Consider the following 23,668-nt stretch of genomic DNA (forward strand, 5'->3'; position numbering starts at 1 on the left):
CAAAGGTGTGCGGATTAGGTGGATTGGCCATGCTAAATTGCCCCTTAGTGTTCCAATATGTGTGGGTTAGGTGGACTGGCCACGGTAAATTGTCCCTGAGTGTCCAAAGATGTGCAGGTTCGGTGGATTGGCCATGCTAAATTGCCCCTCAGTATCCAAAGATGTGCAGGTTAGGTGAATTGGCCATGCAAATTGCCCCTCAGTATCCAAAGATGTGCCGGTTAGGTGAATTGGCCATGCAAATTGCCCCTTAATATCCAAAGATGTGCAGGTTAGGTGAATTGGCCATGCAAATTGCCCCTTAATATCCAAAGATGTGCAGGTTAGGTGAATTGGCCATGCAAATTGCCCTTAGTATCCAAAGATGTGCAGGTTAGGTGGATTGGACATGCTAAATTGTCCCTTAGTGTGGGTTAGGTGTAAGTGGTGTAAATATGTGCAGTTACGGGGCTAGGGCTTGGGTGGGATGCTCTGTCGGAGCAGACTCGATGGGACGAATGGCCTCCTCCTGCACTGCGGGGATTCTCTGATTTGTGAGCAAAGATGGTGAGGGTTGGCCGGCTATTTGGCCGCGGACGGCATCGTGGCTGGCCCGGCCCCTGCCTTTGCCCCTCGTTTCCAAAGGAGTGCACTTCCCAGCAAAGGTTAATGGGAACGCTGGCAGATTTATTTCTCCCCTTCCACCACCACCGCCAACCCGCCTCAGTCTAAGAGCGCTCGAGGACAATTGCAACACCGCCTACTATGCTGCTTGGGGCTAAGTCAGCACAAGCCAGGGATCGAAGCCGCTGTGCCTTTTTTTTTATCCCCCCCTCTCCCAGTGATTGTAACGCTTAACTTTGAAGGCGTGTTGGAAGGGCTGGTGTGGATTTAATAAGTGATCCGCAGCATTCTGAATTCATCAGTCAGGAGAAATGAATGCTACTGCATGTGTCAGTCTCCTCAGTTTGGTTAATAAACACCTGACAGCTGAAAATTTGTTGTTTTAAATGCGCACACTCTGGTGCTTCCTGCCTGTATGCAGCATCATGCTTTCAGCCTCACCAGTAATATTAGGGACATATTGATTTTAAATCTGTTCAGTGTATGCTGTAATTGTATATCAAAAACTGGCGTCGGGGTTAAGAGAGAGCGAGAGAGAGAGAGGGAGAGAGAGAGCCACGGATGCAAGGACTATCCACTGCCACAAAATCGAGAGGGAGGAAAGTGAGGGCTTTTGGTGGGGGGTTAAAGGGGACAAAGAAGGTGGAACTAAAGTAACGGGACTGACAAAGGGCTTTAGAACAAGGAGGGAGGATCAGAGCAACATGCAGGGTGGGGAGGTGAGGGGGGGGAAGGAAGCAGATTAGAGGAAGGAAATAAGTGAGGGAGCTTCTGAAAACAATCTTGAGAACGCACAGGTAAAATTGGCAGCCTGGGTTATGGAGATACGGTGGTGGGGGTGGAGGTGGTTGGGGGGGGTGGGGGGGGGGGGGTTCATTTGTGGAGTGATCACATTTTGCGTTGCATGTTATACATAGAGCCTGTGTTGAAGTATTTTATCCAGACAGAGAGCAAGCAAGGTCAGTTTTTTTTTAGTGTGAGCTTTCTGTTTCTCAGGCGAGAGGACACAGGGATTAATTAGTTGAGAAAAGGGTGGGGGAAAAAATCCCTAATTTACAGCAGCAGGAAGGCAGACGATTAAGGCAGGGAGGGGGGAAAAAAAAAGTAAAAGCAACTGGACTCCTGTCATGAATTTTTACTGATGCATCAACATTGCAAAGCGACAGAAGTCCGTGTCAAAGTCAGTGTTGGTGGAAGAGGGAAGTATAATGAATATTCTTTTGTCTCTTCTTTTTTCCCCCACAGATGAAATTATAGGGAAGAGGAGAGTATGTTCACCAAGCAACAATAGCGATTGTCCGGAAATCAAGAGGCAAAGAAGTGAGTCACCAAAGGGTAGGTGCCCAATTTTGACAAATGGCTTACAGAGGAACAAAATTACTGTCCTGTGATTTTTATTGGGGTAACATTTTTAAAGTAATTTCCCCCCCCCCCGCCCCCCACACAACCCTCCACTCAATCCTCTAGTTCCTCCTTTTCTTTATTCATTTGTGGGCCATGAGTGTCGTTGGCTGGGCCAGCATTTATTGCCCATCCCTAGTTGCCCTTGAACTGAGTGAGAGAGAGGACCACGGATGCAAGGACTATCCATTGCCACAAAATCGAGAGGGAGGAAAGTGAGGACTTTTGGTGGGGGTTAAAGGGGACAAAGAAGATGGAACTAAAGTAACGGAACTCACAAAGGGCTTTAGAACAAGGAGGGCGGATGACAGCAACATGAGAAAAGGGGGGAAGGGAAGCGGATCAGAGGAAGGAAATAAGTAAGGGAGCTTCTGAAAACAATTTTGAGAACACACAGGTAGGCCATTTCAGAGGACAGTTGAGAGTCAACCACATTGCTGTGGCTCTGGAGTCACATGTAGGTCAGACCAGATAAGGATGGCAGATTTCCTTCCCTAAAGGACATTAGTGAATCAGACAGGTTTTTACAACAATCGACAATGGTTTCGTGGTCATCAGTAGATTCTTAATTCCAGATATTTTTTTAACAAATTCAGATTCCATATCTGTCGTGGCGGATTCGAATCCGGGTCCCCGGATCATTAGCTGTGTATCTGGATGAATAGTCTAGCGATAATACCACTAGGCCATCACCTTCCCTGCGCTAGATGGAGGAATTGAGGGCTATGATCATAGAATCATAGAATCCCTACAGTGCAGAAGGAGGCCATTCAGCCCATCGAGTCTGCACCGACCACAATCCCACCCAGGCCCTACCCCCACATATTTACCCGCTAATCCCTCTAACCTACGCATCTCAGGACTCTAAGGGGCAATTTTTAACCTGGCCAATCAACCTAACCCGCATATCTTTGGCCTGTGGGAGGAAACCGGAGCACCCGGAGGAAACCCACGCAGACACGAGGAGAATGTGCAAACTCCACACAGACAGTGACCCGAGCCAGGAATCGAACCCGGGACCCTGGAGCTGTGAAGCAGCAGTGCTAACCACTGTGCTCCCGTGCCGCCCAAATATGATATGGGGAAACAGCACAGAAAGGACATGAGGTCAGCATAGATCAGCCATGATGGTACTGAATGGTGGGACAGGCCCCAAGGTGGCCTACTCCTGCTTCTAATTTTTGTCTTCTTGTTACTGGTGAGTCCAGTCCTAGGCTGTGGCCCATGCTGACCACGACCACTTCCATGAGAGCTACCTGGAGGGGCACTACTGCCCCACGCTGGAAAATGCCACAACCGTGATTGGACACCTGGGCTCATAGACACGTGCACAATTCAGGCGCTGTTGCCTGAAGCTCATAATTGGATATCAGACTAGAGGTGATGAGCCATGGAGATGCCACCATCCTCCTGGCCCACGATGCCCATTGCTCTCAATTGAAGTCATGGAAACCATTTTGAGATGGGTCCATTTTGAAGTTGCGGCCACACTTTTACAGGGATTGCAGTGCTGAGGCAACCTATTATATAACATGCCAGACAAAATATTTTTATTTGCATCAGTTTGGAACTCTGAATGCATCTATACTGCTGTTTTTGTCAGTCATTCTGATGAAATGTTTTGATTTTTGTAAATGAACGGACAAGTCTGTACTTGAAGATGCTTGCTTGTACGGATTTGTATTGGTCTGGTGCTGGATCACCCAAGTTTAAAACGGTCTTGTCTTGCTGTATAAACCTCTTTGCCCCACACAGACTGGCTATAACTCAGCTTGATCGCTGGCCCTGGAATTTTCCATCAATGGTCAGGCCCTATCACCATATGGGGAGGTGGTGGCTTAGTGGTATTGTCACTGGACTAGCAATCCAGAGATCCAGGACGAGATCTGGGGACCCGGGTTCGAATCCCACCACGGCAGATGGTGAAATTTGAATTCAATGAAAAACAAGCTCTGGAATGAAAAAGTCTAACGATGACCATGAAACCATTGTTGGAAAAACCCATCTGGGTCACTAATGTCCTTTAGGGGAGGAAATCTGCCGTCCTTACCTGGCCTGGCCTACATGTGACTCCAGCCCAACAGCAATGGTTGACTCTCAAATGCTCTCTGAAATGGAGGGCAGTTAGGGATGGACAATAAACGTTTCCCAGCCAATGAGCCCACGTACCCAAAAGAAAAAGAATTTAAAGAAAATCACCGTTGGAATGTGAATGGACACTTAACAGAACTGGAGCTTTATTTGGGTTTGAGTAATGGGTCTCTGCTCTGAACTGGTTGAAACTTTTAAACTGGTCCCTCGTTCTTTGTTAAATCAATGAGTCGATTGTCACAAACAACTGGAGAACATAAGAACTAGGAGTAGGAGTAGGCCACCTGGCCCCTCGAGTCTGCTCCACCATTCAATAAGATCATGGCTGATCTTTTCATGGACTCAGCTCCACTTACCCGGCAGCTCACCATAACCCTTAATTCCTTTACTGTTCAAAAATCTATCTATCCTTGCCTTAAAAACATCCAATGAGGTAGCCTCAACTGCTTCACTGGACAGGGAATTCCACACATTCACAACCCTTTGGGTGAAGAAGTTCCTCCTCAACTCAGTCCCAAATCTGCTTCCCCTTATTTTGAGGCCATGCCCCCGAGTTCTAGTAAATGACCAAACATGGCTTCGGAGCAGTAACATGATCAGAAACTTTAATAATCAGAGTGGGTCAATGGGGGAATATAAGAAACAGAGGCAGGAGTGGAACAAGTGGCTCTTTGAGCCTCTTCAGCCATTGACCTTAATTCCACTTCTTCTCACTTTCCATATCTCTTGATTCCCTGAAAGAGCAAAAATCCGTCCATCTCAACCTTAAATATATTGGAAAATGACGCATCTTGTACAACTGTACAAGACATTGGTGAGGCCACATTTGGAGCTCTGCGTACAATTCTGGTCGCCTTGCTGTGGGAAGTATGTTATTAAACTGGAAAGGGCGCAAAAAAAGATTTGCAAGGATGTTACCCGGGACTGGAAGGTTTGAGTTATAAGGAAAGGCTGGATAGGCTGGGACTTTATTCCCTGGAGCGTAGGAGGCTGAGGGGTGATCTTACAGAGCTTTATAAAATCATGAGGGGTGTAGCTAAGCTGAATAGCGAAGGTCTTTTCCCCCAGGGTAGCTGAGTCCAAAACTAGAGGGCACAGGTTTAAGGTGAGAGGGGAAAGATTTGAAAGGGACCTGAGGGGCTACTTTTTCCACACAGAGGGTGGTGTGTGTATGGAATGAGCTGCCAGAGGAGGTGATAGAGGCGGGTACAATTACAACATTTAAAAGACATTTGGACAGGTACATGGATGGGAAAGGTTTAGATGGATGTGGGCCAAATGCAGGCAAATGGGACTAGTTCAGTTGAGGAAACCTGGTCGGCATGGACGAGTTGGGCCAAAGGGCCTGTTTCCTTGCTGTATATCTCTATGACTCATCCACAATCCCCCTCCAGGTTGAAGAATGTCACAGATTCACCAGCCACTGAGTGAAGAAAGTTCTCCTCACCTCCTAAATGATTGATTCCTTTTATCCTGAGACTCCCCATCCAGGGGGAAACGACCTCTCAGCATCTACCTCATCAATCCTCTTCAGAATCTTGTACCTTTCAATGATATCGTCTCTCATTCCGCTAAACTGCAGAGAGTTATAGGCCCAATTGACTCAACCTCTCATCCCAGGAGCCAGTCTACTCAACCTTCACAGGACCACCTCCAATGCAAGTATATTCTTCCTGAAATGTGGGAAGCAAATGGGACGGCACGATGGTACGGTGATTAGCACTGCTGCCTCACAGCGCCAGGGACCCGGGTTCAAATCCGGCCTCTAGTGACTGTCTGCGTGGAGTTTGAACATTCTCCCCGTGTCTGCGTGGGTTTCCTCCAGGTGCTCCGGTTTCCTCCCACACTCCAAAGACATGTGGGTTAGGCGGATTGGTCGTGCTAAATTTGGCATAACTATAGGGTTCATGGTGGGAGATATAGGAAGGATATCAGAGGTAGGTTCTTTACGCAGAGAGTGGTTGGGGTGTGGAATGGACTGCCTGCAGTGATAGTGGAGTCAGACACTTTAGGAACATTTAAGCGGTTATTGGATAGGCACATGGAGCACACCAGGATGGTAGGGAGTGGGATAGCTTGATCTTGGTTTCAGATAAAGCTCGGCACAACATCGTGGGCCGAAGGGCCTGTTCTGTGCTGTACTGTTCTATGTTCTATAAATTGACCCGAGTGTCAGGGGGATTAGCAGGGTAAATGTGTGGGGTTATGGGGATAGGGCCTGGGTGGGATTGTGGTCGGTGCAGGTTCGATGGGCCGAATGACCTCCTTCTGCACAGTAGGGATTCTACGATTCCATGGAATACAAACCACGAACAGGGAGAAGTTACCCTCTGCGTTCTTTGTCTCTTTCTCTTAGTTTTTCTTTTCCTGATACCCTCCCTGATAAGACCTTATCACTCACAGCCTAGAAACTGCCTAGGACAGAGGTCACCATTCTCGGTACAAAGGCGAGTGCTTAGTATTTTGACGCTTTTGGGTGCAGGCGATCTCATAAAGGAGGGAGAAGCGAGAGAGCATCGCTGCATTTCTAAAATAAACTCGGGCAAGCTCACTTAAAAAGAGTGATTGACTGAATTTCAGAATGTTGCTTAGTAACTATCAGCCGGATGGCCCAGACGCTGTCTTATTTTGGAGCATTTTCAAAGGATCTGGCACAGAACTCCCAATGTGCAGTGCCGAACTGCAGAAAAATAGACGAAAGCAGTATCGGAATGGGAAAGGAAGTCAAGTAGAAGGGCTTCAGCCCACAGGGTATTAAACCAGTGGAATAAATTACCAGGGAAGGCAGTGGAAGTAAACAGCACAAGTGATGATGAGAAGCAATTTGATGCGTTTTCTGGGGGTTGAGGGACTGTGGTGAGAAGTCACACATTTACTCGGGTTGATCTATAATAGTCTCTCATCTTCGCAGTTAATTTTAAATCAGAAAAATAGACAAGAGCGTACCGGAGGTGAAAACGTTGGGTTGATTTGTTAAAAGAAAGCATTCAATGTTGAAGGAGAGCACGGGCGGCACGGGTGGCACAGTGGTTGGCGCCGCCGCCTCACAGCGCCAGGGACCCCCGGGTTCGATTCCCGGCCTCGGGTCACTGTCTGGGTGGAGTTTGCACGTTCTCCCCCGTGTCTGCGTGGGTTTCCCTCCGGGTGCTCCGGTTTCCTCCCACAGTCCAAAGATGTGCGGGTTAGATGAATTGGCCATGCTAAATTGCCCCTTAGTGTCAGGGGCACTAGCTAGGGTAAATGCATGGGATTGTGGGGATAGGGCCTGGATGCGATTGTGTTCGGTGCAGACTCGATGGGCCGAATGGCCTCCTTCTGCACTGTAGGGATTCTATGAGGAGGGGATGGGGAAAGAAGACTGGGTTGAATGGGTCTTCTTTATGTCTGGTTATCTTGCCGCATTGCAATATGATGACAATCGTGGTTTATTATGAACACTATGAACACTGCCTGACGTGCTGGCTGGTCCTCTGGTAAAGGAAGGCTCAATGTTCTGATTCCTGTTCTGATTTTGATTTGATTTGATTTATTATTGTCACATGTGTTAGTATACAGTGAAAAGTATTGTTTCTTGCACGCTATATAGGGTGGCACGGCGGCGCAGTGGTTATCACTGCTGCCTCACAGTGCCAGGAACCTGGGTTCAATTCCGGCCTCGGGTCACTGTCTGTGTGGAGTCTGCACGTTCTCCCCGTGTCTGCGTGGGTTTCCTCCGGGTGCTCCGGTTTCCTCCCACAGTCCAAATATGTGCAGGTTAGGTTGATCGGCCATGCTAAATTGACACTAGTGTCAGGGGATTGAAGGGTAAATGTGTGGGGTGACAGGAATAGGGATTGGGTGGGATTGTTGTCGGTGCAGACTCGATGGGCTGAATGGCCTCCTTCTGCACTGTAGGAATTCTATGATTCTATCCCATGCATACCATTCATAGAGAAGGAAAAAAGAAAGTGCAGAATGTAGTGTTACAGTCATAGCTAAGGTGTAGAGAAAGATCAACTTAATGCGAGGTAAGTCCATTCAAAAGTCTCACAGCAGCAGGGAAGAAGCTGTTCTTGAGTCAGTTGGTGCGTGACCTCGGACCTTTTCCCGACCAAAGAAGGTGAAAGAGAGTCGGGTTGTGGAGGGATGAGGGGGGCGCTGAAGGACACGGGTGAGTGGCTGCCCTCACACGGGGTTGGGGGGGGGGGGGGGGGGGGGGGGAAGGTGATGGAGGCGAGATGGGTCCAAATCCACCAGAGTTCAAGAGGGATCAAACCTTTCAGAGCTGAGATGAGGGAAACTTACTTCCTTGAGGGTTGTGGATTTTTGGAATTTCCTACCACACATGGGAGTCTCCATCGATGAGTATATTCAAAACTGAGATTTTGCTCTCTCGGGGAGTCGAGGGACGGAGGGGCAAGGGGGGAAATGAGGGAGATCAGCCATGTTCATATCGAATGATGGGATAGACCTGAGGGCCATTCTGTGGTTCACATCCATAGTATCCTACTAGTTGCTCCTATGTCTTATGATCAGTTCTCAGTTGTATATCACTAACGACTGCTGAAGAGTGCGTGTTTGGATTTTGGAGAGAAATAAGAATGGGTTTGATTGAGGTACTTCTCCAGGTTGGAAATCTTGCTGGCAGTTGCTATCGATGTTGCGACAGAAAGGCAGGAATGAAATGCTGGACAGAAACCAGTATCCTATGGACCTGTCCCACACTATGAGTCAGTGCTTGCGGTAGAAAAATAACACCTTCTCTTCTTCCTGCTTGGTGTGGCTTATTGACAACGTTTGGTGGCCACCCAGGTTGAAAGACGTGGATCTTATTTCCAGCGCAGTGGGCGGCACGGTAGCACAGTGGTTAGCACTGCTGCTTCACAGCTCCAGTGGACCTGGGTTCGATTCCCGGCTTGGGTCGCTGTCTGTGTGGAGTTTGTACATTCTCCTCGTGTCTGCGTGGGTTTCCTCCGGGTGCACTCTGGTTTCCTCCCGCAGTCCAAAGATGTGCGGGTTAGGTTGATTGGCTATGCTAAAAATTGCCCCTTAGTGTCCTGGAATGCGTAGATTAGAGGGATTAGCGGGTTAAAATGTGTGGGGATATGGGGGTAGGGCCTGGGTGGGATTGTGGTCGGTGCAGACTCGATGGGCCGAATGGCCTCTTTCTGTACTGTAGGGTTTCTATGATTCTATGAGTTGCTGGCATCATCCCTGGAATGGGTCTGTTCACAGCTCATAGCGGGGGGGGGAAACTGAGGTTGCAAACCTTTAATTGTGCACTGAATGTCAGTAGATCATGAGTGTCTCTTGCACCATTCAGTTTAGAATCATAGAATCCCTACAGTGCAGAAGAAGGCCATTCGGCCCATCGAGTCTGCACTGACAACAATCCCACCTTGGCCCTATCCCCGTCACCCCACATATTTACCTCACTAATCCCTCTAACCTATGCATCCCAGGACACTAAAGGGCAATTCAGCATGGCCAATGCACCTAACCCGCACATCTTTGGACTATGGGAGGAAACTGGAGCACCCGGAGTCAGTGATCTCGATTGGTGGAATGGCCTCCTTCTGCACTGTAGGGATTCTATGATCTTTAGATTTTGGGAGGAAACCGGAGCAACCGGAGGAAACCCACGCAGACACGAGGAGAATGTGCAGACTCCACACAGACAGTCACCCAAGGCTGGAATTGAACCCAGGTCCCTGGCGCTGTGAGGCAGCAGTGCGAACCACCGTGCCGCCCAGTTGAAAAGCTATCGGAGGTGTTTGCGGGATCAGAAACAGGGCGGGTTTTCGTCGGGCGCCCTCTTCTATACCTGCCCAGGGTTAACGGCAGTGGAGTTAAATTAGTCAGGGTGTGAAATGTGTTTGAGTGAAACCGGCCTCGTTCCTGTTGGGAGGGGCGGAGCGGGAGGCATTAGACAATAACCCCCTCGATGATCCTTGAAGAATTTAATTTCTGTGTGTCGAGGGTGGAGATCGAAGAGGTGGGAGTAAGGTAGCGGAAAAGTGATTTCAGGGTCGCTGGTCTCTGATGCATGGAGTCAAATCGCAATTTTATTGAGTAGGATTTTCAGCTATTGAATGCTGTAGGTTTGTCTGTTTGTTCAGTGTAACCATACGTCAGCGGCCTTGGTGATTTTATTACACTAATATTAGAAATAAGCCCGTTCCAGACTGTGTGGAGGCAGTTAATATAATGCTGAAAAGAATTTAGACACTGCCACAGTTCCAGTGCCTGAATCCCCAACACTCGGGTCAACGCTTGAATTGGAGTCTTTTGATCCCATTGTCCTGAGTTGGAAATTCTCTCTGCTCCTTGACAACACTAACAACCTGCATTTATGCGGCGCCCTTAACATGGCTAAGTATCCCAAGCTGCTTCACGGGAGCAAAATGAAACAAAAGTTTGAAAATCCAGCCACGTAAATGGATATTAGGATGGGTAACCAAAAGCTGGGTCCAAGAGCAAGGTTTTCAGGAAGGGCTTTAAGTAGAGTAAGAAGTCTCACAACACCAGGTTAAAGTCCAACAGGTTTATTTGGTGGCACGAGCTTTCAGAGCACTGCCCCTTCATCAGGTGGGTCTCACCTGATGAAGGAGCAGCACTCCGAAAGCTCGTGCCACCAAATAAACCTGTTGGACTTTAACCTGGTGTTGTGAGGCTTCTTACTGGGCTGAAAGTAGAACTGGAATCCAGAGAGGAAATCCAGAGCTTCAGTCCAGGTATCTCAAAGCAGAGCCACCAGTGATGTGACTTGGGATACATAGGAGGCCAGATATGAAGGAGCACAGATATCACTGAGAGTTACAGGGGCTGGAGCGGCACAGTGGTTAGCACTGCTGCCTCTCAGCACCAGGGACCCGGGTTCGATTCCGGCCTTGGGTGACTGCCTATGTGGAGTCTGCACATTCTCCCCTGTGTCTGCGTGGGTTTCCTCCGGATGCTCCGGTTTCCTCCCAAGATGTCCTGGTTAGGTGGATTGGCTAAATTGCCCCTTAGTCTCCACAGTGTGTTGATTAGGGGGATTAGCGAGGTTAAGAGGTGGGGTTATGGGGATAGGGCCTTCTGTTGGAGAGTTGGTGCAGACTCAATGAGCTGAATGGCCTCCTTCTGCATTTTGGGGATTCTATGATTCAGTCGAGGAGCTTATAGAATTGGGCAGGAGGCTTTTGAAAACAAGGATGAGAATTTCAGAAATGAAATTATTAGAGGCAGAGAGTTTTATAGCGCAAAAAGAGACCCATCGGCCCATTGTGTCTGCTGGCCATGAAGCACCTATCTATCCTAATCCCATTTTCCAGCACTTGCCAGATCAGGAAGCCAGCAGCATAGAGATTGGAACAGTCCAAGTCTAGGGGGAACAAAAGTATGGATGGAGACTGAAGGTGTAATCAGTCCTCGGAGGCAGATGTCCCTTCACCAAAATCCTTTTATTTACCAGTCTGACAACAGCAGACGGCGGCACGGTGGCACAGTGGTTAGCACTGCTGCCTCACAGCTCCAGAGACCTGGGTTCGATTCCCGGCTTGGGTCACTGCCTGTGTGGAGTTTGCACATTCTTCCTGTGTCTGCGTGGGTTTCCTCCGGGTGCTCCGGTTTCCTCCCACAGTCCAAAGATGTGTGGGTTAGGTTGATTGGCCATGCTAAAATTGCCCTTAGTGTCCTGAGATGCGTAGGTTAGAGGGATTAGCGGGTAAATATGTAGGGATATGGGGGTGGGGCCTGGGTGGGATTGTGGTCAGTGCAGACTCGATGGGCCGAATGGCCTCTTTCTGCACTGTAGGGTTTCTATGATCTCTATGAACAGCATATCGAGTGCTATCAGTCTGCAGTCTACACTGGGAGTGCCAGAGGAACTGACACGCCTGGTTAAAACAAGAGGCTCCCTGATTGGCCCATCAATTTGATCCTTAATCAGGGACATCTTTTAGTGTCCAACCAAATAAACGAAATCAAATTAACTTAAGGACAACTCAAAAGGAGCAGCTCCCTAAAAGGAGGGGAACCGCCCGAAACTAAAGACAAAGCAGAAAGGAAACATAAAACATCAAATTAAAATGTGATTAAAGAGGTCAGTAATACACCCCAGTCCCTGCGGTGCCCAGCGGGCACGGAAGGCATCAACTGTGCGATCCTTAATCGGGGAGTTTATGTTCAAACAGGCCAACCTCAATTGTCTGATTAAAGTCGTTACAGAAGGGCTGAGCGTTCACTGGTTTTGGGAGCATCTCTTGTTCAGGGGAGGGTGCAGAGGCTGGCCAGGCAGAGAGGATAAGTTAGCCATCGACCAATCACCCAGCATCATTGCTGCAACGCAGGGGAGCGCTGTGTCCCAGCCAGAAAGAAGCGGCTGTGTTCTCGGTGGTAGAATTAATAATGGAGAGAGGGAACAAGCCAACACAGGATACTTGTCGTGACATGCAGGCTCAATGAGGCGGGGCTTGAGATCGGGTGACTTTAGGTTTGCTTTAGTCATGAGTTCCATAGTTACAAGCGTGTTCCAGACCTGACTCATCAGGTCTCTCACCCACACTATGTTATGCATTCATTTTTTTAACAGTCTCAGGATGTCACTTTAATTGAAAAATATAGGTTACAACTGTTTGAAGAGCTTCGTTCATAAAACTATTTATCCACTGGAGTTGCCGATAGTTGTAATTGAAGACGGTATTGGGAATTTCTTTGGGAATAATTTGCTGTCCTGTGATTGGTTCGCACGCGCTGCCATTGCATGTTATAATAAATATACTGTGACTGATAAATTCATTGAGTGACATGTGTGTCACCCAATAAAAACATCAACCACAGTACATTTATGTGTGTAATAAAATTTTATTTTACTATAGGATTATTCAGTGTGCAATAGAATCATAGAGTCCCTACAGTGCAGAAGAAGGCCATACGGCCCATCGCGTCTGCACCAACTCTCCCTCAGAGCATCTTACTTAAGCTCATCCCCCTGCCCTATCCCCATTGCCTTGCGCATTGACCCCACTAATCCCCCTAACCTATAAGTCTTGGGACAATAAGGGACAATTTAGCATGGCCAATCCGCCTAACCTGCACATCTTTGCACACTAAAGGACAACTTAGCATGACCAATCCAGCTATCCTGCATATCTTTGGACACGAAGGGGCAATTTAGCATGGCCAATCCGCCTAACCTGTTAGAATGTAACCGGTGACAACTTTGTATTGGATGTGACCAATGTTAACAAGCTGTAAGGGTCAGCTGACCCAATTAACCATGGAACCAATTACAGAATGATGTGATGGTCAGCTGACTCACTACAAATAAGAACTTGTTGGGGATTGTAGGGAGCTTGGAGTGGCCCAGGGCGAGGCCCTATGTTTGGAGTAATGAAGTTACTTTATTAAACTCTTTCTTTGATTTATAAGTGAAAGTAAGTTTTGTTATATTTTATTGTCTGCATTTGAAGAGTCCCTTCTGAAGAAGCATAACCTACATATCTTTGGACATTAAGGGACAATTTAGCATGGGCAATTCGCATGGTGGCACAGTGGTTAGCACTGCTGCCTCACAGCGCCAGGGACCTGGGTCCCCCTGGCCTCCATTCCTGGCTTGGGTCACTGTCTATGCAGAGTCTGCACGTTCTCCCCGTGTCTGCATGGGTTTCGTCCGGGTGCTCCGGTTTCCTCCCACAGTGCAAAAGACGTACTGGTTAGGTGCATTGGCCATTCTCCCTCATGCTAAATTCTCCCTCAGTGTACCTGAACAGGCACCGGAGTGTGGCGACTAGGGGATTTTCACAGTAACTTCATTGCAGTGTTAATGTAAGCCAACTAGTGACAAATAAATAAAACTTTAACCTGGACATCTTGGGAGGAAACTGGAGGAAACCCACGCAGACATGGGGAGAAAGTGCAGACTCCACGTAGACAGTGAGGCAGCGGTGCTAACCACTGTGCCACCGTGTCGCATCTAGTCCATCTCCTGTGGGAAGTGTGGAATATATGTAGTCCATGACATTTAGAGGGATTGCTCACTGATTGAAAGAACAGGAGTTTGAGCACGTTTGAACGGTATCTGGTGAAACTCAGCCTCAAATTCGACCAAATTGGAGGGACAAAAATGAGTGATGGTCTATGGGGAGGTAAAAGGTCACCAGGCAAGAAAAGCAAAAGGAGGCCAGGAGGGAAGAAAAGATTTTGTTTAAATTGATGCGAGTCTGAATGTGCGGAAGGAGTGAGTCAGAAAGGCGAGAGGAAGGAAGAACGCTGTAGGCAACACCGGAAAGTGAATCTCACCGGCGCGAGACACTGGTTGGACTCTGGAGCGGAATGGCAGGAATAGTGGCAAATTAATGGGTAACTTTTCATAAAGTTAGGTGGAATTTTTGGTAAACCTTTTAATGAGCGTGTTATCTTATTAATGTTGCCCTGCTAATTAGACATCTCGCTTAGAAAGTAAAAATGTTCCCAGGAATCTGTCAAAGAAATAATTGCAGTGACATGCTTCTTTTCAGGTGGGTGCTTTAAAATCACTGTTTCACCAAATCAGCGAGATGGTGTTATTGTTTTAGCTGATGAGAAAAGTGCGTCTTTTTCAACCCTGGCCTTAATGTGCCAACAATTCAGATTTAATGTGTGATACGGAGGAAAACAGGACTCTTCCATTACGTGTGAACCGACCTCCCGTGGCATTGCTCACGGATGGAGTGGGGTCTGAAGCACGGTTACAATGTTTACCGTCGGAACCTGGTCTGCTCTGGCTCAGGCTAGTTTTTTCCACACGAGAGAAGGTCCCGAGTTGACGAAAGGCCAATTATTGGCGTTTGTGATTCTATGATTATTGGAAGTTAGATTGGCAGCTGCTTGGCTACTCTATCTGTTCACTCCGGAAATGTTTTGGCTATCTCCACTCCAGAAAACTGGAACTTTTTGTATGTTTGTTTTGGGTTTGTTACATTTGTTACTCTTGTGTATTTTCCTTTGCCTCCTCCCTGTCTTGAGAGACAGTGCCAATGGGACACTGGAGTGACCTCTCTATGGTGCGTGCCTGGGTGGGAGATATATACATGGGGGTTCTGGGTTGTCCAAATGTCAGATCCCTCCCCCTCAACCTTGCTGGTGGTGTCCAGAGGTGCGTACAGCACGACATTTGGCAACAGTTCAGCTACAGGAGCTGCTGGAACATGTGCCATTACAGGACACACACACACACACACACACACACACACACACACGTGCATGCACACACACATGCACACATACGCATGTGCATGCACACACAGACACACGTGCATGCACACATACACAGACATGCACACACATACACACACATACACACACATACACATGCACACACACGTGCATGCACACACACATGCACACATACACATGTGCATGCACACATGTGCTGCACATACACACAGACATGTACACACAGACGCACACATGTGCATGCACACATAATGTGGAGATGCTGGCGTTGGACTGGGGTAAACACGGTAAGAAGTCTCACAACACCAGGTTAAAGTCCAACAGGTTTATTTGGTAGCAAAAGCCACTAGCTTTCGGAGCGCTGCCCCTTCATCAGGTGGGAGTCGTGTTCACAAACAAGGCATATAAAGACACAAACTCAACTTACAAGATAATGGTTGGAATGCGAATCTTTACAGGTAATGAAGTCTTAAAGATACAGACAATGTGAGTGGAGAGAGGGTTAAACACAGGTTAAAGAGAAGTGTATTGTCTCCATGCACACATCTACAAGCACACACACATATACACATACGTGCAAATGCACACATACACATGCACATGGACACACTTCAAGGAGAAATTGCCGCAAAACACGCCAAGGAGGTTGTGCGCAGGAAAATCCCACCCATTGGATCTGCATCCACCACCCTGTCAGGCATTGCATTCCAGATCATAACTGGCATTAAAATTCGCCGGTGTAAAGGTGGCTGTATGAAGTTGAGGACTACGGATTGACCAATAACTAACCGAATGGTGGAACTGGTTTGGGGAGCTGAATGGCCTATTCTGGGTTTTCACGTTCTCACGTAAGGATATAATCCCGCATCCATTTAGACTGTACACTGGTCTCGGATTTTCAGAGTCCAGTGTTTGAGAAACTCGTTAACCCTTCCTCAACATTGAAACTATAAAGCAGAACCGAGGAAGGTAGAAGGTGTGTATTGCTTTAAGCACGCTTGTACCAGACCCGTATCATCTCGAAAACTGTTGTGATGGGGAAGTGACGATAGATTTACAATACTCAGTTGGAGTGAAGAACTGCGTTAATATCTGTGTGTGTGGCCAGCGTCAGTCACAGTTGGTTCAATCCAATATCTAGGACTCTTGCAAAGTGAAGGGGAGTTTATTTTCACAGTAACTTTTTTCCACTGAGGTCACGCGCTGCTGCTTTTTGACGTCACACCTCCTACTTTTGGCCGGGAAGGTGGGACGATGTGGGCTGTAGGCGTCTCTGCCATCACTGCCAAGTCTTATTTCATGACTGGAAAACAAGAGACTTGTGTCGACTGGCTGGGCCGTTTGATGATTTGCAATGCTAAGCTGTCAAATTCTATCATATTAAACAACAGATGCATGTTTAAATTCCAAATTACAAGCAATGGGTGGGATTCTCCAGCCCTTCCTTCCGGTGGAATCTTCCAGTCCCGCCAGTGGTGACCCCCCCGGCAGCAGAGGGTGTGAGCCTTGCAAAAAAGCCGTGGAAGGTGGGCAGTGGGGGAGGCGGAAAATCCCACCCAATGTTGATGGTTAGAGTATTTTTAGAGATCACAGCGCCAGGGACCCAGGTTCGATTCCGGCCTAGGGTCACTGTCTGTGTGGAGTCTGCACGTTCTCCCCGTGTCTGCGTGGGTTTCCTCCGGGTGCTCCGCTTTCCTCCTACAGTCCAAAGATGTGCGGGTTAGGTTGATTAGCCATGCTAAATTGCCCCTTAATGTCAGGAGATTAGCAGGTTAAATACAGGGGGTAGGGCCTGGGTGGGATTGTTGTTGGTGCAGACTTGATGGGCCAAATGGCCTCCCGTTGCACTGTAGGGATTTTATGATTCTATGAATACTGTGGCCCTGATGTTATCCAATGAGATATTACCAATAAGAGAAAAGGATTTTTCTCCTGGCCAATATTTATCCCTCTATGCTAATTGCTTAAAAAAGGTGATCTGGTCATTGTCTCATTGAAGAATCCCTACAGTGCAGAAGGAGGCCATTCGGCCCATTGAGTCTGCACCAACCGCAATCCCACCCAGGCCCCATTCCCGTAACCCCACATATTTACCCTGCTCATCCCCAGACACTAGGGTCAATTTAGCATGGCCAATCAACCTAACCCGCACATCTTTGGACGGTGGGAGGAAACCAGGGCACCCGGAGGAAACCCACGCAGACATGGGGAGAACGTGCAAACTCCACACAGGCAGTGACCCAAAAGGCCGGAATTGAACCCGGGTCCCTGGCACTGTGAGGCAGCAGTGCTAACCACTGTGCCACCGTGCCGCCCACCCCGTTTGTGGGGGTTTGTTGCGTGTGATTGGCTATATTGCAACAGCGGCTAAACTTCAAAAGTATTTCATTGGTTGTAAGACACTGAGGCTGTGAAAGGCGCTATAGAAATGCAAATCCTTCCTTTTTTGAACACGAGTGCTCCACCATCAAGCCCTGTGTTTGTGAGTTACAGAACGTATACTAACTGCAAGTGTCCAAACCGTTTGGTATATCGTTGTACCTTTAGCTCCAATTCAATCTTTCTCGTAATCACAAGATGTTATCATGAAACGTACACTGATAGGTAACAACTGATGCATATCAGGAATTGTGTCTGGGTCCTTGTCAACGACCGTTCATCCAAACCTCTCTTCCACATGCAATGTTTTGAAAGTGGATGGATGCGGATTAGTGCGGAAAATGGAGACAGTGGCGGAGTCTGTAATTAGCGAGGGAGGGGGAGGCGGGACGGTTGCGTGTGCCTGATCTAAGCTGGATTGAGAGCTTTGACATAGAATCATAGAAGAATCATAGAAACCCTACAACGTAGAAGGAGGCCATTCGGCCCATCGAGTCTACACCGACCACAATCCTACCCAGGCCCTACCCCCATATCCCTACATATTTACCCGCTAATCCCTCTAACCTACCCATCTCAAGACACTAAGGGGCAATTTTAGCACGGCCAATCAACCTAACCCGCACATCTTTGGACTGTGGGAGGAAACCGGAGCACCCGGAGGAAACCCACGCAGACACGAGGAGAATGTGCAAACTCCACACAGACATTGACCCCAGCCGGGAATCAAACCCGGGTCCCTGGAGCTGTGAAGCAGCAGTGCTAACCACTGTGCCACCGTGCCGACATCTGGGTGACTGAGAGCCTGGGAGGATCAGGGGCAGCATTACACTGTAATGACAAGGGGCAGACTCAAAAAGCTGCGTGAGTCAAAGTTACCACTGACTGGGGACTTCAAAATCTCAAGACTTTGCTGTGGAACCTGCTCGGTTTTCGAGAGAGCCGTCATTGTGTAAAGCCCCTGAAAGCTGCATCTGTGCCTCCCCCATTCAGAACTGGTTTCAAACAAATAGAAAAGCACCAATGCGGACAAAGGCTGCAATTTTCCCGGCACGTCCGCCCCAGGTTCGTGTGATCCCGCCCGAGGCCAACGGAGAACGCCGTTCTCCAGACCTCGCCTGCCCCCGGAATCGGGGCGGACGTGCTGGGAAAGTTCCAGCCCAAGTGTCAATATTAAAGAAAAGTATCTGAGCAACAACACTTTCTTTCCGTTTGTTCCCTCCTAAACACACGGATAAATGGAAAGATAAGGTCTTTTAAAATTTTTTACTCCATTCGTAAAGTTACAAAGCCAATGCTCAGAGTGGACCCGGCAAACTCAAATCCATCTCCTTGCTTGCTTCAAAAACCAAACTCAAAATCCAATTGAATCCAATTTATGGTCCCCCCGCAAGGAAGACCGACAAGAGCTAAACTGACCAATCCATCACGCAAACCAACCTCCCACCCATTGACTCTGCCTACACTTCCCGCTGCCTCGGCAAAGCAGCCAGCATAATTAAGGACCCCCACGCACCCCAGACATTCTCTCTTCCACCTTCTTCCTTCAGGAGAAAGATACAAAAGTCAGAGGTCAGGAACCGACCAACTCAAAAACAGCTTCTTCCCTGCTGCCATCAGACTTTTGAATGGACCTACCTCATATTAAGTTGGTCTTTCTCTACACCCTAGCTGTGACTGTAACACTACATTCTGCACCCTCTCCTTTCCTTCCCTATGAACGGTATGCTTTGTCTGTATAGCGCGCAAGAAACAATATTTTTCATTGTATACTAATACATGTGACAATAATAAATCAAATCAAAATCAAATATGAAGCGTTGCACTCCATTCTGGGCTCGATCTGACACTTGATCTTAGCCAAGAGGCGGAGAAAGCGACGGAAAAGAAATGTTGATGCACAGAAATAGCTCCCTTGCGTGATTTACAGACCGTACAAACTTTCATTCGAAACCTTCCTAAAATACCTGGCGGGTTTGGTTGAGGCAGCATGGATAACGTTGGTTAGCGTGTGAAATGACCACTTTGAACCTCACGGTGGCTGTCCACGGTGTCAGTGTTGTATCAGCCTGTGGACTGCAGGTTGAAGTCTGATTGCTACGCCATTGTGCTAACCTCAGCATTTTAATGGGGAGGATTACTCATCCAAATTTTCTAACTTAATTTAGTCTAATGACAAAGCTTAGGGACACTCAGGAGGGGAGAATGAACTTGCGGAACTGATTATGTATAAAGATCTTGTGCTAATGGAGCCTCTATTATCCTCTCAGATGGAAGGAAGCTTCCTCCCCCAGTGGAAATTGGCAGTTAATTGAGAACGCCTAAATGGTGGTCTTGCGTGTCTACCACAACAATGCCCTGGGGCACCAGAATTAAGACTCACCGTACAAGTCAAGAACGGCGTCCTTTTATTTTGCTCCAAGAGGAGGAAGCGAAAGCAAATCAGACAGGAAGACACCTAATGATTTTCAGATTGTACCCGATTTTCTGTTCGTGTTCAGCCACATGGATCACTCGCGTAAATGATCCCTTGCTCCCTGTTAACTGTGAATGATGTTTTTTTTAATTCATTCGTGGGGCATGGGCGTCGCTGGCTGGGCCAGCATTTATTGCCCATCCCTAGTCGCCCTTGAACTGAATGCCTTGCTAGGCCATTTCAGAGGGTAGTTGAGAGTCAACCACGTTGCTGTGGCTTTGGAGTCACATGTAGGCCAGACCGGGTAAGGACGGCAGATTTCCTTCCCTAAAGGGCATTAGTGAACCAGATGGGTTTTTCCGACAATGGTTTCACCTTCATCATTAGACTCTTCATTCCAGATATTTTGAATATTATCTTGAATCTGTGCCCTCTAATCCTCGATGGACTCGAGAGGCAACAGTTTCTCATCATTCACCCTGTCCATATCTCTCAGAATCTTGAAAAGTAGAATTGCGTGCAGTACCCCAACTGAGGCTGCACAGACTGGCCATCATCTTCTCCCTGTGATTTATGATCTATCCCTCTGGTTGTACACTCAGAGATCGAGGCAGCGACTCTCCCAAAAAAATTCCAAGTGTCGAATTCGTGTAAAAACTGGAGTAAACCCCCCTGGTTTTTTTAGCGGGATTTTCAAATCTCCCACACTCTGTGCAGTGCAGAGTCCCTCAGCGTGAATCACGTGAAAAATCAGTGGTTGGGGCCTATTCCCACTGGAGAGGCCGGCAGCATAGCACTGAGTGCGCCACTACACATGCGCCAATCTGTCAGCCTCGAGATCAATGCATGTACAGAAGCCCCGCACTGCCGGCCTCCCGATCGCTGGCCAGCCCCGTGACCCTACAGCACTGCCCCTCCGATTCCCCCACGGGCCAGATTCGACCCCCATCACCCTCCTAGCCCCCCTTGGCACAGGTTGGCATGCCAGGATGTCACAGTGCCGACCTTTCAATGCCAACCTAGCAGTGCCAACCTGTGCCAGGAGGCAATGCCAGGACAGGACCCTCTTCCCCGGGGCTATACTTACCTTTGCGCCCCCTGGGTGGGAGGGGAAATCCCTTCAACTGAATCTTAACTTTCAAAACCTGTTGTAAACCTTGCCAACACAATGTCGATTCAGTCTTGGGGGGGGGGCGGTCATGTGGGGGGTGAAGATAATCACATGTAAATGCGATCTCTCCGTGTTTCCCGACTTTCGCCAGATTTTCTGCCTGCGTCAGCGATCCGGCCGACCACTAACAAGGGCTTAAAACCGCCCTCACAATCTGTGACCCGGTGCTCTCCCCCTCTCCCAATACCCCCCATCGCTACTTAGGCTTGGTCAAGTTTAACAGGACTTTAACACCGATGAACCCTCAACACACCAGATGCACTTGAAACTCGATCCCAAAGGAACAGCGATTTAGTCAGAAGATAGTTGCATTTTTCAACACCTAACTTTTCTCAGAGATGTGCAGACCAGGTGGATTGGCCGTACTAAATTGCCCCTTAATGTTTCAAGATGTGCAGGTTAGGTGGATTGGCCATGCTAAATTGCCCCTTAGTGTCCCAAGATGTGCAGGTTAGGTGGATTGGCCATGTTAAATTGCCCCTTAATGTTTCAAGATGTGCAGGTTAGGTGGATTGGCCATGCTAAATTGCCCCTTAGTGTCCCAAGATGTGCAGGTTGGGTGGATTGGCCATGCTAAATTGTCCCTTAGTGTCCCAAGATGTGCAGATGAGATGGATTGGCCATGCTAAATTGCCCCTTAATGTTTCAAGATGTGCAGGTTAGGTGGATTGGCCATGCTAAATTGCCCCTTAGTGTCCCCTTAGTTAGAGGGAGGGGTCACAACTAAGTTGGAAGGGCACAAATATCCTGGCTGGGAGCTTTGCTAGTGCAGTTCGGGGGGGTTTAAACTAGTATGGCAGGGGGGTGGGGATCAAACTATTAGGTCTATAAGTGTGGTGGCTGGGGACGAGCTTGGGGCTGGGACAAGGCTGGCAAAGAAGAAGAGCACTCTGGGGGAGGACGACCTCACTGAGCCTGGGGGTCTGGAGTGCTTATACTTCAGTGCAAGGAGCGTAGCAGGCTTCATTCTATGATCATCTTGCTGGTGCCAGTACAAAGCGAGACTGCGGATAGTTGGGAACCTGTCTCGGGGGCAGGGAATTCATATGGTGTTCGTGGAAGTGGAAATGACTAGGGTTGGGAAGCATTTTCCGATCAGGGCCAGTGTGATCTCCTGGACTCGTTTCGATCGCCTCAGGGGGTCGGAGAGGAATTTCCCAGATTTTTTTTTTCCCCATATTGGCCCTGGGGTTTTCACTCTGGGTTTTCGCCTCTCCCTGGAGATCACATGGTCTGGAATGGGGGGGTGGGGGTGAGTTAATAGGTTGTGATGAACAAAGCATCGTAGCTGTGAGGGACAGCTCGGTGGATAGGATATTGGTATGTAGATAGGCTGGAAAATTGGGCGGGGATCCTGGATTCAGGATTCAATCCTAGACCGGGGAGCGGCGCGGGCTTGGAGGGCCGAAGGGCCTGTTCCTGTGCTGTATTGTTCTTTGTTCTTTGTCCCAAGATGTGCAGGTTAGGTGGATTGGCCATGCTAAATTGCCCCTTAGTGTCCCAAGATGTGCAGGTTGGGTGGATTGGCCATGCTAAATTGTCCCTTAGTGTCCCAAGATGTGCAGATGAGATGGATTGGCCATTCTAAATTGCCCCTTAGATGTATAGGTTAGATGTGATTAACCATGGTCCCAAGATGTATAGGTTAGATGTGATTAACCATGGTAAATTACCCCTTAGTGTCCCTAGACGTGTAGGTTAGATGTGATTAGCCATGGTAAATGTGTGGGGGTTACAGGGATAGGGCGGGGGACAGGGCCTGGGTAGGATACTCTGTCAGAGAGTCAGTGCAGACTCGATGGGTCGAATGGCCTCTTCTGTACTGTGGGGATTCTATGATTCTACGGTCTGTACGATGGGGAATAAGAACAGGGAACGTAGTGAAGATGCAGTGCAGCTCCAGCCAGCGCGGACCAGATCACGTTTCAGGGGCAGAGCTGAAAAGAGAAGACAGTGAAAGCCGCTGACGAGTTGAGCTTGGTCAGGTTTGCGAGTACGTGACCGATAACACCAGGAAGCATGTCGAAACTCCTAATCAGCGACCCCACATCATGAGTTTAAACTCTCACACAGATCATTAAAGGAAAGAAAGCTTCTCCTGATATGATGCAAGACGGGTTTTAGATTTGTCACGAGATGAAATGGAAGCTGTGCAAAGGCGATGTTGTCTTGTGCAAACTCTTGACAGCTAATTGGGATGCTGAATAATTGGTGTGTAGATAACGAGTGTTCCTGTGAAATACACAAGGTTCTACATCTCTTCTGTTTATTTAATGATTCTTACTGTGACATTCAGCTGCATATCTTTCACACTCCCATTTCCCATAAAGTACCTGATTCTCTCCTAAAGCGTGAAGGCAGTGGGGCTTCATTGAGAGACAGGGTTCGGGGAATGGAGCAACTGTTTATTAAAAGTCAAATCTAAAGGTCTG

General features: G+C 48.2%; 1 protein-coding gene across 7 annotated transcripts in view; it reads left to right on the plus strand.

The window, feature by feature from the left end:
* Positions 1-23,668, plus strand: part of samd11 (sterile alpha motif domain containing 11) — a 328,960-nt gene that overhangs the window by 194,929 nt on the left and 110,363 nt on the right. For 6 of the 7 annotated variants that reach the window (XM_078238728.1, XM_078238731.1, XM_078238730.1 and 3 more), the window contains one exon: positions 1,849-1,938. In XM_078238728.1, coding sequence (XP_078094854.1) covers positions 1,849-1,938 — 90 coding nt within the window. The remainder of the gene's footprint in view (positions 1-1,848; positions 1,939-23,668) is intronic. The other variant, XM_078238729.1, reaches the window with a different exon arrangement.

Source organism: Mustelus asterias, chromosome 22, assembly GCF_964213995.1.
Source record: "Mustelus asterias chromosome 22, sMusAst1.hap1.1, whole genome shotgun sequence".
Lineage (NCBI taxonomy): Eukaryota > Metazoa > Chordata > Chondrichthyes > Carcharhiniformes > Triakidae > Mustelus > Mustelus asterias.